This window comes from Schistocerca cancellata, chromosome 9, assembly GCF_023864275.1.
Source record: "Schistocerca cancellata isolate TAMUIC-IGC-003103 chromosome 9, iqSchCanc2.1, whole genome shotgun sequence".
Taxonomy (NCBI): Eukaryota; Metazoa; Arthropoda; class Insecta; order Orthoptera; family Acrididae; genus Schistocerca; species Schistocerca cancellata.
The window spans coordinates 254,560,229-254,578,491 of NC_064634.1; the positions used below are offsets into that span (position 1 = coordinate 254,560,229).

Genomic DNA, 18,263 nt, shown 5'->3' on the forward strand with positions numbered 1-18,263 from the left:
TATAAAGTTAATGAAGTTGTTAATGCGTTACTCAATTTGAAATATCACTCCACATGATATTGTTTCAATTTGAACTTCGCGTAAGGTAATGATGACAGAGCCACTGCTGAAAGAGTAAGAAACATGAAAAATGTAACAGAAGAAAGAACTCCAACTTTATCTTTCCCCAGAACTTTATCAGATGTATAGGATCCTCACAAAATATTTGTATTTATTTCTAAACACACTTCGTTCTCCACCTTAAGCATAAGGAAATGTGGCTGGTACACACAGAAATATTTCAAAATAAAAGGAATAAAAAAGTGTTAATGACTCATAAATTACCTTTATAATAGATATGGATAAAACTAAGTGTATGCGACTGCTGTGCTACAACAATTCTAATTTTTGAGAACATTTTTTTATTTTAATAACGTAAGAAAACTATTTTGTCACTGTATTTTTTTCTAAACATGATAGTTCTGCAAAGTGGCCTCCTAAAACTCGTATCAACGCTACGACTAGTAGATATGGATGTCAATACCCACTGGACTTCAGCTTGCAGACCGCTTGTTCATCTGACCCAGCAATGCGTAGTATGAGTAGGAAGCATTCACAAGCTGCAAGGGATGAGGCGAAGAATAAGAACATTTTCAAAGAAAACCCATAACAATAACAAATATTTATCCTAGTTCAAATCTCTGATTTCTTCCAAAATTAGAGAACTGAAAACAATTTCTACACACACACACACACACACACACATATATATATATATATATATTCCTGGAAATGGAAAAAAGAACACATTGACACCGGTGTGTCAGACCCACCATACTTGCTCCGGACACTGCGAGAGGGCTGTACAAGCAATGATCACACGCACGGCACAGCGGACACACCAGGAACCGCGGTGTTGGCCGTCGAATGGCGCTAGGTGCGCGGCATTTGTGCACCGCCGCCGTCAGTGTCAGCCGGTTTGCCGTGGCATACGGAGCTCCATCTCAGTCTTTAACACTGGTAGCATGCCGCGACAGCGTGGACGTGAACCGTATGTGCAGTTGACGGACTTTGAGCGAGGGCGTATAGTGGGCATGCGGGAGGCCGGGTGGACGTACCGCCGAATTGCTCAACACGTGGGGCGTGAGGTCTCCACAGTACATCGATGTTGTCGCCAGTGGTCGGCGGAAGGTGCACGTGCCCGTCGACCTGGGACCGGACCGCAGCGACGCACGGATGCACGCCAAGACCGTAGGATCCTACGCAGTGCCGTAGGGGACCGCACCGCCACTTCCCAGCAAATTAGGGACACTGTTGCTCCTGGGGTATCGGCGAGGACCATTCGCAACCGTCTCCATGAAGCTGGGCTACGGTCCCGCACACCGTTAGGCCGTCTTCCGCTCACGCCCCAACATCGTCCAGCCCGCCTCCAGTGGTGTCGCGACAGGCGTGAATGGAGGAACGAATGGAGACGTGTCGTCTTCAGCGATGAGAGTCGCTTCTGCCTTGGTGCCAATGATGGTCGTATGCGTGTTTGGCGCCGTGCAGGTGAGCGCCACAATCAGGCCTGCATACGACCGAGGCACACAGGGCCAACACCCGGCATCATGGTGTGGAGAGCGATCTCCTACACTGGCCGTACACCACTGGTGATCGTCGAGGGGACACTGAATAGTGCACGGTACATCCAAACCGTCATCGAACCCATCGTTCTACCATTCCTAGACCGGCAAGGGAACTTGCTGTTCCAACAGGACAATGCACGTCCGCATGTATCCCGTGCCAGCCAACGTGCTCTAGAAGGTGTAAGTCAACTACCCTGGCCAGCAAGATCTCCGGATCTGTCCCCCATTGAGCATGTTTGGGACTGGATGAAGCGTCGTCTCACGCGGTCTGCACGTCCAGCACGAACGCTGGTCCAACTGAGGCGCCAGGTGGAAATGGCATGGCAAGCCGTTCCACAGGACTACATCCAGCATCTGTACGATCGTCTCCATGGGAGAATAGCAGCCTGCATTGCTGCGAAAGGTGGATATACACTGTACTAGTGCCGACATTGTGCATGCTCTGTTGCCTGTGTCTATGTGCCTGTGGTTCTGTCAGTGTGATCATGTGATGTATCTGACCCCAGGAATGTGTCAATAAAGTTTCCCCTTCCTGGGACAATGAATTCACGGTGTTCTTATTTCAATTTCCAGGAGTGTATATATATATATATATATATGTGGGTGGCCCATTGATCGTGACTGGGCCAAATATCTCACGAAATAAGCATCAAACGAAAAATCTACAAAGAACGAAACTTGTCTAGCTTGAAGGGGGAAGCCAGATGGCGCTATGGTTGGCCCGCTACATGGCGCTGCCATAGGTCAAACGGATATAAACTGCGTTTTTAAATAGGAACACCCATTTTTTATTACATATTCGTGTAGTACGTAAAGAAATTTAAACGTTTTAGTAGGACGACTTTTTTCACATTGTGATAGATGGCGCTGTAATAGTCACAAACATATGGCTCACAGTTTCAGACGAACAGTTGGTAACTGTGAGATGTAGCTCTGTATACCGATCCTGCCTTGAAGGCGGTTAAGTGGGTGATGTGTCTCAGAGCTGGATAGTGACAGGTGGTGACGCGAGACTGGACGCGCGCGTAGTTTATGTATCAGCCGATAGAGGACAGTATTGGATAGGGGACTGTGATTTAGTTTCGATTGTGCCCACTAGAGTGCACTAAAGTAATAGAATGTTTTTCGTCAACTGTTCTAGTATTTTCATAAGGTGTTATTATGTCTTTTTGTGTATGTAAAATGTTATAATGGTATTTTAGCAGTATGAATGATGTTTGAGTGTGCTTTAAGGTTAATATGAAGATAATTGTTTAACGAGTTATGTAGTGGGATTTAGTGTGGGAACGTCTCGAAGAAGTATGGATGTGGACAAAGGGGATTTTTGTAGAATAGATTTGTAAAGTAAGTTTATGGTAAAGGGAAAGTTAATTCAGGTATAAATAACAGTAGTAAATAAATTAATGCATAAATAAAACTTCAGCATATTAGATAATTACGTCGGTAAAAAGTGCAGTCGTTAGGTTTACTATTTTGATGAAAAGCGCGGACTGACGCGGGAGAATTGGCTGTTGAGTAAACTGGCCAATGGTAAAGCAGTAATCTTCGCGCGCTTGTCTCTGCTGGTAGAGAAGACTTCAAGTATTCTAGAGAGGAGTCGGAGCCTAGCCATGAAACAGTTCGGACGTGTGTAGTAGTAGTTCTGATGGGAATGATAAGTTGCCGGATCTAGCAGTGTTTTACGTAGGAAGTCAGCATACATTGCACCATTTAGATTGCCATCGATAAAAGGGGGGGGGGCAATCATCCTTCCTCCCATAATGCCGCACCATACATTAACCCGCCAAGGTTGCTGATTTCCACCTGTCGCAGCCATCGTCGATTTTCCGTTGCCCAATAGTGCATATTATGCCGGTTTACGTTACCGCTGTTGGTGAATGACGCTTCGTCGCTAAATAGAACGCGTGCAAAAAATCTGTCATCGTCCCGTAATTTCTCTTGTGCCCAGTGGCAGAACTGTACACGACGTTCAAAGTCGTCACCATGCAATTCCTGGTGCATAGATATACGGTACGGGTGCAATCGATGATGATGTATCATTCTCAACACCGACGTTTTTGAGATTCAAGATTGTCGCGCAATTTGTCTGCTACTGATGTGCGGATTAGCCACGACAGCAGCTAAAACACCTACTTGGGCATCATTATTTGTTGCAGGGCACGGTTGACGTTTCACATGTGGCTGAACACTTCCTGTTTCCTTAAATAACGTAACGATGCTGCGAACGGTCCGAACACTTCGATGATGTCATCCAGCATACCGAGCAGCATACACAGCACACGTCCGTTGGACAGTTTGATCACAATAGCCATACATCAACACGATATCGACCTTTTACGCACTTGGTAAACGGTCCATTTTACAACGGGTAATGTATCACGAAACAAATACCGTCCGCTCTGGCGGAATGTTACGTGGTACCACGTACTTATACGTTTGTGACTATTACAGCGCTATCTATCACAAAGTGAAAAAAGTGGTCCAAATAAAACATTCATATTTCTTTACGTACTACACGAATATGTAATAAAAATGGGGTTCCTATTTAAAAAAGACGCAGTTGATATCCGATTAACGTATGGCAGAGCCATCTAGCGGGTCAACCATTGCGCTATCTGGTTTTCCCCCTTCAAGCTAGACGAGTTTCGTTCCTTGTAGTTTTCTCGTTTGATGCTTATTTCGTGAGATATTTGGCCTGGTCACTATCAGTGGACCACTCTATATATATATAAATATATACCGGTTTACTGGAGGACTTGAGTGAAATAAAATAGCTCTCGCGGGCCAAACACACCCACTGCGGTTAACAACCGTAGTTGTAAATCGGAGCTTGCTCCAACTAAGGTTGACAACCTTCGAAAGTCAAAAATGGAAAGGTCTTCTAGGAAAAAGATTCCACACACAACCTTATATCTAAATCAACATACTTTAAGAGGAAGCCAAGTAAACTTAAAACATGGAAACATCCAAGAAGGGGGAGTGGCAGCTAGACCATGTCTGTATGGACAAAAATTTTCTTAAGGAGATCGACAATGTTAAAGTACTGAGAGGAGTAGACACAGGCTCAGACCATTATATGGTTAAAATTAAAATAAAATTCACTCTGTTAAAGAAGAGGACAGGAAAAACTAATAAAATAAAAAGGAGGTTTGACCCACATCAGCTAACTGAAATAATAAGTACCAACAAATAACACAAACCATCAAATTAACAGATGAATTAGAACAACTAGTGCCTAATCTTAAAAGAGAAGCAGAGAATCTAGCTCCCTTGAACCCAAGAAGGAAACATGCGTGGTGGACATCAGAATGTGACAAATTCCATGAAGATAGACACCAAGCATGGTTAAAGTTTCAAACAACCTAAAACTGAAGAAAATGCCATCAACCTAAAAAATGAAAGAAAAAAATTCACACAAAATATTAGAAGAATCAAGAGAGGATTTCATAAAGATATTATAGACTCTATAGAAGGTAATTATCATAAAACCAACTCCAGGAACTACTATAAAATCTTTGGGAAACAACTGCAGCAATACGAGGCCCCTACACTAATACTGAAAGATGAAGATGGAAGAATGACACACAGTAACAAGGAAAATGCAGAAATCATGGGAAAAGCATTTAACAAACTTCTGAATTGCGAGGAACCCAAAGAACCGTTACAAATCAACATAAATACCCCAATAAAAACCAAACCAAACAAACTAGACCCTCCAACTTTCCAAGAAGTAGAAAAAATTCTTAAAGAACAAAAAAATTATAAGGCATGTGGAGAAGATCAGGTTTTGGTTGAAATGTGCAAAGATGCAAGTGACACAGTCAAGACCTCCTTACACATGGCTCTAACAAAATTTGGGTAACAGAACGATATCCCGAACATTGGACCACAGCTATCATCCACCCACTACACAAAAAGGGAGATAAGAGCAACCCAGACAACTACAGAGGAATCTCTCTCCTAGATTGCACATACAAATTTCTATCCAAGATCCTATATGAAAGAATCAAGGAGCAATTAGAACAGGAGTTAGGGGAATGTCAGGGAGGTTTCAGACCATGGAGAAGCTGTGCAGAGCAGATAATTAGTTTAAAGTTGATTATGGCATACTACATGAAACGGAACAAACCTCTGGCAATAACATTTGTAGATTTTAAGAAGGCATATGACTGTTTCCACAGACCTTCAGTATTAAAAATTTTAAGAAATCTAGGACTCCATCCAAAACTAATTAAAATAATACAACTCACTCTAACCAACACCAAATGAAAAGCGAAGTTTAGAGGAGAAATTTCGGAACGATTCCTCATAAAAACAGGTTTAAGACAAGGTGACTGCCTATCACCATTACTGTTCAACTGTGCACTGGAATACATAATGAGAGAATGGTACAAGCACAATCCAAAGATGATAAGAATTGGAAGTGCAAAGGATGATATTAGATTAAACTGCTTGGGATTCCCTGATGATCTTGCTCTCCTAGCCAACGCCGTTCAAGAAGCCAGGCAACAAGTGAAATCAGTACGAGAAATAGCAGAGAAAGTAGGCCTTAGAATATCATTTGAAAAACGGAGATTATGCTGAGTCACCACTTGCAAAGAAAATTACAATAGGAGAACAGGAAATCAAAATTGTTGATAAATTTAAATATTTAGGCGAAATAATAACATACAATCTAAATGAGAAGCCATCATGGCAGAATAGAATAAAAAAACTGAACTACACAAATTACATTACCAAAACTACATATAACAAAAAAAGCATATCTATAGATGCAAAATTAAAACAGTTACACAACCAGAAATAACGCATGCAGCTGAAACTATCTTCAAAACAACTAATACAGCAGAAATTGACAGAATACTAAAAATAGAAAGAAGAATAATTAGGACATGTATAAATAAACAGTATAAAATAAATGGACATTGGAGAGTAGCATCAAATGAAACAGTATATAAGAAAATAGAACCAGTCATGAGCACAATCAGGAAGAAACGCAATCCCATTCGTTGGACATCTGATGAGAACTAAAAAAAAATAATACAACAATTGTGGAACAGCAAGAGCGACATTAAATGGATCAGAGAAATTAAGGAAGATATAAAAGAACTTCAAATTACAGTAGATGACCTAAAAAACAAGACAGAGAAAACCGGAATACTGCAAGATCCGCAAACCAGACTACAAATGAAAATCAATAAAAGGAGTACAGGAAGAGTGGTCTCAGATGAAGAAAGAAAGAAAATATCAGAAAGAATGAAGAAATATTGGGCAGACAGAAGAGCAAAATACCTATATATCATATTAAGTTATTGTTGAACCAAATTGTATCCCTGTGTAACAATTTGTTTACAACTTTGTATTTTTGACTAGAGTGGTCCAATGAAGGCCATAAAATAAATAATAATAATAATAATAAATATACTGGGTGTAAATTTTTAAGTTGACAAACCAGAATAACTCGAAAAATAAGCCTCACACGAAAAAATTTGTAGAATCCAAGGTTGATTATTTTCGAAGGGGACATCTGATGGTGGTAAAATTAGCCCGTCACCCGAGCCCCCTGGGGATGGGGCGGGAGGCAACTTTAAAATTTCAAATGGGATCCCCTTTTTTTATTGCAGAATCAGATTCTACATAAAAAACGACGTACATTTTCTCTTAAACATTAGCTTTGATTCTTGGTACTAGGCGCTGTAATTCAAGAAAATCCATGTTCTTGTATTTGCGTGGAAAATGGTTACGGATAAATAAATAATACTTATTTACTTGATAAATTTTGATTCGCTAAAACTAAAACTCTTCGTCTCTCCCCATAGGGTGGAGTCTGAGAAAGAGAAATTAGAGTTTTACAAATGTTGACCCAAATATTAATTTTTTCCGCAGATTCGGAAAAAACGGCTTCTCTAACCTGTGGAATGCTGTAGCTGGAGGGTAAGGCTACAGAATTAGGTTTACTTAAGAAAATAAAGCGAAAAGCGATGCTGTGCATGAAAATTAAAAAGGGAGGAATCTCAATGGAGAATTTCATAAATATCATCAACTACAAAGATCACCAGACAAGTTCTTCGAATTCACGTGAATGATCAGACGAGCATTCGACTATCTCATCAACAAATTAAATACAAATGTTTTTTTACATGACCAAGAACTTTTAACAGCCAACATTTTGAGGAATGGCTATTACATGACTAACTACGATAAATACAAACATTAGTACACAGATTGATACCACCAGAAATCAAATTGTTTCAACGAATAGTTTCCTTAAAATCGGATGTTAAGTAATTCATAGCTGCCGTCGCGTCCGCTCCACTCCTTTGCCGAGAAGACGCGTGGCTGTCGCTCTCTGTCGCACGTGCTGCAGCGACAAGATTGAGACACGTTTGAATTCAAACGTCGCCAGTTGCAGCGGGAGACAGTCAGCGAAACAGATGTCGTTCACATACGATGCTTCCGTAACTACACCTGCGGTTGTGTTTTATAGCCTGAAGCACGCACTGTTGCTCTCTTCTGTCGCTCACGTAGTACACGACCTTACGAGGCCGTTTGCGACAGCTTTTTGTCGAACATCGTCACAGGCGATGAAACACGGATTCATCACTCCGAACCAGAAAGAAAACAGCCACCCTTGCAGTGGCGCCTCATTAATAATAATGAATTTTTTACATGTAATATGTAGAAACTGGTAATTGTCTACAAGATTGTGTGCATCGCAGGTACATTATTTACTACAGTGCAAGGACAGAACGTGTGCGTGCGAATTACTTACTCTCGCTGTATTTTGTTTAAGAATAGACTGCAAGAACGCCGCAGCAAATCCGTGCCTTCCCGGACTAAAATAAGTTCACGAACATGGCTTAATGACACAGAGCACTTTTGAATTATATAAAAAATCGCCTCACATTCATAACATACATGTTGCTTAAAATTGTGCTTATCAGCTTGTGATTGATAAACGCTCATTTTTTGGACCAGCTGGATGAAGAAGGCCAGAGAAACGGTTTTGAAGAAAATGGAAGAAACATATCTTTCATCAAGAGGAGACACCTCTTCACAATGGATATTTTTACGATAGACAACTAAGGGAATTTAAGAACGGTGTAGTGATTTATCAACGTATTTATCAGATTTACGATCCAACCACTGACTTCCATGTGTATCCAAATATGTGACTGGTTAACTTTCTCATGGAATATGTTATAATGGATATTCTACAAAAGCACGGTGAGGATGAATCGCGCATACTGGTAAAACGACTGGCAAAATCCGTTATTGTAGAAAGGGATGCTGTTAAAAAATAAAAGTGTAATATTGGAATAAAATTGTGCTCATTCCCTAGCAGTCCGAAACATCTTCAGTTTGTCCTCGTTTCTGGACGTTATAAATCATACACAAAAGAAAACTGTGACAATGGTTATTAGAATTCTGAAACTAAAACTATGATTAATTTTCTGGTGGAATAACCAACAAACAAGTTATGTTTTTCATAAATACTTTAACAAGTGGTCCACAGTTTGTACAGAATTGTGAAGTTACATAAATTTTCGTTTTTTGTCTGGATTGTCAGCCCAATGACTATGCGTCTCACACAAACTACATAGTGGTAACTGACGAGAACTTCACAGTCCATGATCGCTAAAACAGCATTTTATTAGATTACCAGTTTCAGCAAGGCTATGATGACATCATCGGATCTGCAAGAAGGCCGGCCGGAGTGCGCGTGCGGTTCTAGGCGCTACAGTCTGGAACCGAGCGACCGCTACGGTCACAGGTTCGAATCCTGCCTCGGGCATGGATGTGTGTGATGTCCTTAGGTTAGTTAGGTTTAATTAGTTCTAAGTTCTAGGCGACTGATGACCTCAGAAGTCAAGTCGCATAGTGCTCAGAGCCATTTGAACCATCTGCAAGAGGATGAACAGAAACTGATAGTAAAATATTTTTTGGTCACGATAACTCGATAAAGTGTCATGTAACACAACCTATAGAATTATAACATACCTTATACTATAAAATATTACAACATATTATCCGTCAGCATTGCAAGTCGTTTCACAATGCATATACTCTTCCCACTGTCATGAAGATCACTACAAATCTCTATGTGAAATGTAAAATTACTTCGACAAACATAAACAGAACTGTACAAGTGTTCGTGTTTACCACCAGCTGGCGACTGGCAGAGAAGTGGTATATACACAACGACCACTATGTACGTTCACTAGGTCGCAATGTGGCAGTGGACTGCATTTCCATCTTGTATACGTTACAAAACATAGATACATAACATAAAACTGTTGATATATCATTAAGTACCATTTTATTTACATTTACATACTATCCAAATCAAACAAAAATACTATGTGATCAAAAGTGTCTGGACACCTGGCTGAACATGACTTACAAGTTCGTGGCGCAGTCCATCGGAAATGCTGGAATTCAATATGGTGTTGGCCCACCCATAGCCTTGATGAGAGCTTCCACCGTGGCAGGCATACGTTCAGTCAAGTGCTGGAAGGCTTCTTGGGGAATGGCAGCCCGTCATTCACGGAGTGCTGCACTGTGGAGAGGTATCTATGTCGGTCGATGAGGCCTAGTACGAAGTCGACGTTCCAAAACATCCCAAAGGTGTTCGGTAGGATTCAGGTCAGGATTCTTTGTAGGCCAGTCCATTACAGGGATGTTATTGTCGTGTAACCACTCCGCCACAGGCCGTGCATTATGAGCAGGTGCTCGATCGTGTCAAAAGAAAGATGCAATCACCATCCCCTAATTTCTCTTCAACAGTGGGAAGGAAGAAGGTGGTTAAAACATCAATGTAGGCCTGTGGTGTGATAGTGCCACGCAAAACAACAAGGGCTGCAAGCCCCCTCCATGAATAACACGACCATACCATAACACCATCGCCTCCGAATTTTACTGTTGGCAAACCCACACTGTGTCATCGGATCACCACGTTGTGTACTGTGATTTGTCGCTCCACACACACAACGTTTTTACACTGTTCAATCGCCCAATGCTTACACTCCTTACACCAAACGAGGCGTCGTTTGGCATTTACCAGTATGACGTGTGGAGTATGAGCAGCCGCTCGACCATGAGGTCCAAGTTTTTCAACCACCCACCTAACTGTCATAGTGCTTGCAGTGGATCCTGACGCAGTTTGGAACTCCTGTGGGATGGTCTGGATAGATGTCTACCTACTACACATTACGACCCTCTTCAACTGTCGGCGGTCTCTGTCAGTCAACAGGCAAGGTCGGCCTGTACGCTTTTGTGCTGTGCGTGTCCCTTCATGTTTGTACTTCACTATCATATCGGAAATAGTGGACCTAGGTATGTTTCGGTGTGTGGAAAACTCGCATACAGCCGTATGACACAAGTGACACCCAATCAATTGACCACGTTTGAAGACCGTGAGTTCCACGGAGCGCCCAATTCTACTCACCCACTACTGAGGTCGCTGATATGGAGTAGGTGGCAGTAGGTGGCAGCAAAATGCACCTAATATGAAAAACATGTGTTTTTGGGGGTGTACAGATTTTTTGATCACATAGTGTATTCAAACATGACGAGAAAATTATTTTAGATTGGTAAACACAAGTGGTGTTGATACATCATTAAAACTTTACTTTGTAACATCTACATCTACATCTACATCTATACTCCGCGAGCCACCTTACGGTGTGTGGCGGAGGGTACTTATTGTACCACTATCTGATCCCCCCTTCCCTGTTCCATTCACGAATTGTGCGTGGGAAGAACGACTGCTTGTAAGTCTCCGTATTTGCTCTAATTTCTCGGATCTTTTCGTTGTGATCATTACGCGAGATATATGTGGGCGGTAGTAATATGTTGCCCATCTCTTCCCGGAATGTGCTCTCTCGTAATTTCGATAATAAACCTCTCCGTATTGCGTAACGCCTTTCTTGAAGTGTCCGCCACTGGAGCTTGTTCAGCATCTCCGTAACGCTCTCGCGCTGACTAAATGTCCCCATGACGAATCGCGCTGCTTTTCGCTGGATCATGTCTATCTCTTCTATTAATCCAACCTGGTAAGGGTCCCATACTGATGAGCAATACTCAAGAATCGGACGAACAAGCGTTTTGTAGGCTACTTCTTTCGTCGATGAGTCACATTTTCTTAGAATTCTTCCTATGAATCTCAACCTGGCACCTGCTTTTCCCACTATTTGTTTTATGTGATCATTCCACCTCAGATCGCTCCGGATAGTAACTCCTAATTATTTTACGGTCGTTACCGCTTCCAATGATTTACCACCTATGGCATAATCGTACTGGAATGGATTTCTGCCCCTATGTATGCGCATTATACTACATTTATCTACGTTTAGGGAAAGCTGCCAGCTGTCGCACCATGCATTAATCCTCTGCAGGTCTTCCTGGAGTACGTACGAGTCTTCTGATGTTGCTACTTTCTTGTAGACAACCGTGTCATCTGCAAATAGCCTCACGGAGCTACCGATGTTGTGAACTAAGTCATTTATGTATATTGTAAACAATAAGGGTCCTATCACGCTTCCTTGTGGTACTCCCGAAATTACCTCTACATCTGCAGATTTTGAACCGTTAAGAATGACATGTTGTGTTCTTTCTTCTAGGAAATCCTGAATCCAATCACAAACCTGGTCCGATATTCCGTAAGCTCGTATTTTTTTCACTAAACGTAAGTGCGGAACCGTATCAAATGCCTTCCTGAAGTCCAGGAATACGGCATCAATCTGCTCGCCAGTGTCTACGGCACTGTGAATTTCTTGGGCAAATAGGGCGAGCTGAGTTTCACATGATCTCTGTTTGCGGAATCCATGTTGGTTATGATGAAGGAGATTTGTATTATCTAAGAACGTCATAATACGAGAACACAAAACATGTTCCATTATTCTACAACAGATTGACGTAAGCGAAATAGGCCTATAATTATTCGCATCTGATTTATGACCCTTCTTGAAAATGGGAACGACCTGCGCTTTCTTCCAGTCGCTAGGTACTTTACGTTCTTCCAGCGATCTACGATAAATTGCTGATAGAAAGGGGGCAAGTTCTTTAGCATAATCACTGTAGAATCTTAAGGGTATCTCGTCTGGTCCGGATGCTTTTCCGCTACTAAGTGATAGCAGTTGTTTTTCAATTCCGATATCGTTTATTTCAATATTTTCCATTTTGGCGTCCGTGCGACGGCTGAAGTCAGGGACCGTGTTACGATTTTCCGCAGTGAAACAGTTTCGGAACACTGAATTCAGTATTTCTGCCTTTCTTCGGTCGTCCTCTGTTTCGGTGCCATCGTGGTCAACGAGTGACTGAATAGGGGATTAAGATCCGCTTACCGATTTTACATATGACCAAAACTTTTTAGGGTTCTTGTTTAGATTGTTTGCCAATGTTTTATGTTCGAATTCGTTGAATGCTTCTCTCATTGCTCTCTTTACGCTCTTTTTCGCTTCGTTCAGCTTTTCCTTATCAGCTATGATTCGACTACTCTTAAACCTATGATGAAGCTTTCTTTGTTTCCGTAGTACCTTTCGTACATGATTGTTATACCACGGTGGATCTTTCCCCTCGCTTTGGACCTTAGTCGGTACGAACTTATCTAAGGCGTACTGGACGATGTTTCTGAATTTTTTCCATTTTTGTTCCACATCCTCTTCCTCAGAAATGAACGTTTGATGGTGGTCACTCAGATATTCTGCGATTTGTGCCCTATCACTCTTGTTAAGCAAATATATTTTCCTTCCTTTCTTGGCATTTCTTATTACACTTGTAGTCATTGATGCAACCACTGACTTATGATCACTGATACCCTCTTCTACATTCACGGAGTCGAAAAGTTCCGGTCTATTTGTTGCTATGAGGTCTAAAACGTTAGCTTCACGAGTTGGTTCTCTAACTATCTGCTCGAAGTAATTCTCGGACAAGGCAGTCAGGATAATGTCACAAGAGTCTCTGTCCCTGGCTCCAGTTCTGATTGTGTGACTATCCCATTCTATACCTGGTAGATTGAAGTCTCCCCCTATTACAATAGTATGATCACGAAACTTCTTCACGACGTTCTGCAGGTTCTCTCTGAGGCGCTCAACTACTACGGTTGCTGATGCAGGTGGTCTATAGAAGCATCCGACTATCATATCTGACCCACCTTTGATACTTAGCTTAACCCAGATTATTTCACATTCGCATTCGCTAATAACTTCACTGGATATGATTGAATTCTTTACTGCTATAAATACTCCTCCACCATTGGCGTTTATCCTATCCTTGCGGTATATATTCCATTCTGTGTCTAGGATTTCGTTACTGTTCACTTCCGGTTTTAACCAACTTTCCGTTCCTAATACTATATGCGCACTATTTCCTTCAATAAGAGATACTAATTCAGGAACCTTGCCCTGGATACTCCTGCAGTTTACCAATATTACGTTAACTTTTCCTGTTTTTGGTCTCTGAGGACGGACGTTCTTTATCAACGATGATAATGTCCTCTCTGGTAAGCCGTCAGATATTTTATCGTTTCGCCCAAGGGGGGGTCCCTCTAACCTAAAATCCCCCGTGTGCACGCCACACGTACTCTGCTACCCTAGTAGCTGCTTCCGGTGTGTAGTGAACGCCTGACCTGTCTAGGGGGGCCCTACAGTTCTCCACCCAATAACGGAGGTCGATGATGATTTACTTTGTAGATAAGATGTAAATGAAGGTAGTGGTCATATGTACCTCTCGATTTAAATTATGTCGTTGAACGACATGACCACTTATACTGACCCTACGATTTTTGAAAAAAAAACATAAATTATTGATTTGGATATTTAAGTGTATTACAGAGACTTAGAAATTCTGTAATAAAAGACTGTGTACTCTTTTATAAGCATACATTATTCTTAAAATTTGTTCCATTTTTCGATGTACTGCGTATATTTATGTTACTTCGTATACAAATTCCAAATACAAGTCGAAATAATTTTAATTTTTATAGTTTTATGAAACAGATTATGATGATTGTCGTTCTAGACACATTCACACCAAGTAACTTAAACAATGAGTGAAAAATGTGATGCAGATGAGCTTCGTAATACTATTGTTAAAATTATATAAGTTTTGTTACTGTTTCTTAATGTTGAGCTGTTTATAATATTGTGTGCAAGGCATGACTTTTTGAAAAATATAAGGAAACATATATTGTCCAGCTATTATGATGAGAAAATCGAAATGTACTACAGGCATTCAGATGAACATTACAAGCACGACACAAATTACCCCACAACACTGATATACGACCTTGACCTTTCTTTTTAAGCACTTATTTACATGTAACATACTGAGAGCCTAATAATGTCTTTGTTCTCTTCTATATGTCAAAAGTATTTTTATCCTACTTAATTTATCAATGTTATTACTTCAAATGTATATCACATTTCGGTATTTTCTTATTTAGATTGTATATTAATGAAAATAAAAATGGTCCTTAATAATGTATTAAACAACTATATCTAACTATAGATCGATGTTTCGTGCTATACACAAGATGGCAATCCCCTCAAATTTTACAGTGCCACCTGATGAATGCACGATGTGGTCATAATTTTTACACCATTCCTCTGTCAGTCATCAGCTGGTGGTGAATATGATCACTCCCATTTGGAGCGATACAATATATGTTTGTGTATAGTAATTTTACATTTGACATGCCGATTTGTACAGTTTGTACAGAAACCAGATGGCAGTTATAAGAGTCGAGGGGCACGAAAGGGAAGCAGTGGTTGGGAAGGGAGTGAGACAGGGTTGTAGCCTCTCCCCGATGTTATTCAATCTTTATATTAAGCAAGCAGTGAAGGAATCAAAACAAAAATTTGGAGTAGGAATTAAAATCCATGGAGAAGAAATGAAAACTTTGAGGTTCGCCGATGACATTGTCATTCTGCCAGAGACAGCAAAGGACTTGGAAGAGCAGTTGAACGGAATGGACAATGTCTTGAAAGAAGAATATAAAATGAACATCAAGAAAAGCAAAACGAGGATAATGGAATGTAGTCGAATTAAGTTGGGTGATGCTGAGGGAATTAGATTAGGAAATGAGACACTTAAAGTAGTAAAGGAGTTCTGCTATTTGGGGAGCAAAATAACTCATGATGGTCGAAGTAGAGAGGATATAAAATGTAAACTAGCAATGGCAAGGAAAGCGTTTCTGAAGAATAGAAATTTGTTAACATCGAGTATAAATGTGTCAGGAAGTCGTTTCTGAAAGTATTTGTATGGAGTGTAGCCATGTATGGAAGTGAAACATGGACGATAAATAGTCTGGACAAGAAGAGAATAGAAGCTTTCGAAATGTGGTGCTACAGATGAATACTGAAGATTAGATGGGTAGACCACTTAACTAATGAGGAGGTATTGAATAGAATTGGGGAGAAGAGGAGTTTGTGGCACAACTTGACAAGAAGAAGGGACCAGTTGGTAGGACAAATTCTGAGGCATCTAGGGATCACCAATTTAGTATTGGAGGGCAGCGTGGAGGGTAAAAATCGTAGAGGGAGACCAAGAGGTGAATACACTAAGCAGATTCGGAAGGATGTAGGTTGCAGTAAGTGCTGGGAGATGAAGAAGCTGGCACGGGATAGAGTAGCATGGAGAGCTGCATGAAACCAGTCTCAGGACTGAAGACCACAACAACAACAACATGAAAATGGGAAGTATATATACAATGTGAAACGCCTTGCAACACTGATGAACAATTTGTTGTAATATTTTAACCCATAACATATGTTACAATTCCATAGATTGTGTTACACGACAATTATCAAGATATGATATCATGACTGAAAAACATTTTTTGGAGAATTTCCGTTAATCCTCTAGCGAATCCGATGAAGCAGTATAGCTCCATCGTTAGCAGTCTTCCAATAAAATACGTCTTTAGTGATATTGGATTGCAATGTTTTCTTTCGTTTCCATACATTGTAGCTCGTCCCCATATTCACAATGACAAGGATATACAGCCTTGCTAAGTACGAATCGTACCAGCTGTGTTGCGAAATTGGCTTAACTGTGATCAGTGCATTCCCTACTCAATCATTCTATACAGATGTTGGTGATACAGTATTATCAAGTATCCATATTCACTAAGAAGGGAATTACATAAATGTATTTGCAGCAGATGCATTCGCATACGCATCCAGACGTAATTTGGAGTTTACATGCAATTTTCAGGGATATCGATAACTGGAAATTGGCGTTAAGTTAAAGGTCCGGTAGTTGTAATAGATTTACGAACATTTATCCAATAATCTCAGCCACATAAAGGGAAACTTACGCTAATAAATTACGCTGATGAAAGACACAAGTGTGCAAAGCAACAATAGTGCCTATGCATACTAACCGAAAGAAAGGCTCCCCTGTTGATCGGGTAGATATATCCAGCAGTTAGAAGGAGTGGTTTCTGGGCGCGGCTGATGAGGATCCTCATGGATCGCTTGAATCGTGGATCTGCATCCACCCAAGAACAGCAGTACGCTGCAGTCGAAACAGCATCTGCCTGTTGACATGTGAAAACTGATTCTGTATATCCTGTAACCCCAGTTGTAGAGATTGCTTTTCTTCCTTATAGATGGCTATCGAAATACCCAATACATTCTGCTGAGAAAAGTATTCCTACAGCTGCAAACTCTACGATCACAGAAGAAAGGGAATGTGAATAGGAAATACTTGCTGGATAGCTGCAGACTTAGTCATTAATAAATCGCGTTCCTCGGACTATAGACGGCACATAGTGGTGAACGTAGTCAGCTCTGGAGGTAAGCAGTGTTATTCCCTTCTGGGTAAAGTAGTCTCAGTTGTCATACATTTATCTTTGATTAGGGATTGCTCCATTTGCATCTGCACTTGCTAGAACAATAGGTTTGTTTGGTGGTTCTACTTTGAGGCATACGTGTTTCTTCTTTACTGCTCTGCACCCACATACATTTTTTGTGATATCATATCATCATCAAAGGATTTCATCTAACTATATTGTCAAATGATAGGTAAATGTTGAGCACGTAAATGCATGCTCATCGACTTTTTGTGCATTTTACTCTGTTACTGAATGTTTATCAAACGAAAAAAAACGATATTTTGCATCTTGATGTGGGGAAAACTCTATATGACAAACAATGCCAGTTAATAATACTGTATCTGGAGACTATCAGTGCAGTTGGACTGAATCAAATATATCTAAACCAGGAAGTAGAGGTATTTATTTATGTCTTATAGTAGTTGCTACATTTATAAATACACAAATTTTCTAAATAATTGATGCAGGGGAGCATCAGCAGAGTTTCAGTAGGCAGAACTATCCATAGATCTTTTGCACAATAAATCATGATAGTGTCATTTTACATTCACATTGGTAATGAATTTCTAAATGTGGTTTTATACCATTGAGTAAGTGACGAAAAACCTTTGTTACAGTACTATGCATCTATTTTCGTGCTAATGACGATCTTAATGTGTTGCAATGAATGTCTTTTCTTCTCCTGAGGTTTTAATTATTACGTCATTGTTTCTTTATAACAGAAGTTGGTTATTTTCAAAGAGCCTATGCCATGTGACATTACTGAATGAAGTGTGGAAAATGTGGAATACGGAATATGCAAAGTATGTCACCTTACTAAT

The 18,263-nt window shown here is 40.5% G+C and overlaps 1 protein-coding gene across 1 annotated transcript in view; it reads right to left on the bottom strand.

The window, feature by feature from the left end:
* Positions 1-476: 476 nt before the first annotated feature.
* Positions 477-18,263, bottom strand: part of LOC126101322 (odorant receptor Or2-like) — a 41,948-nt gene continuing 24,161 nt past the window's right edge. The window contains exons 4-5 of the mRNA XM_049911996.1: positions 16,990-17,145; positions 477-599 (exon numbers count right to left, since the gene is read on the bottom strand). Coding sequence (XP_049767953.1) covers positions 534-599; positions 16,990-17,145 — 222 coding nt within the window. The 3' untranslated portion in view covers positions 477-533. The remainder of the gene's footprint in view (positions 600-16,989; positions 17,146-18,263) is intronic.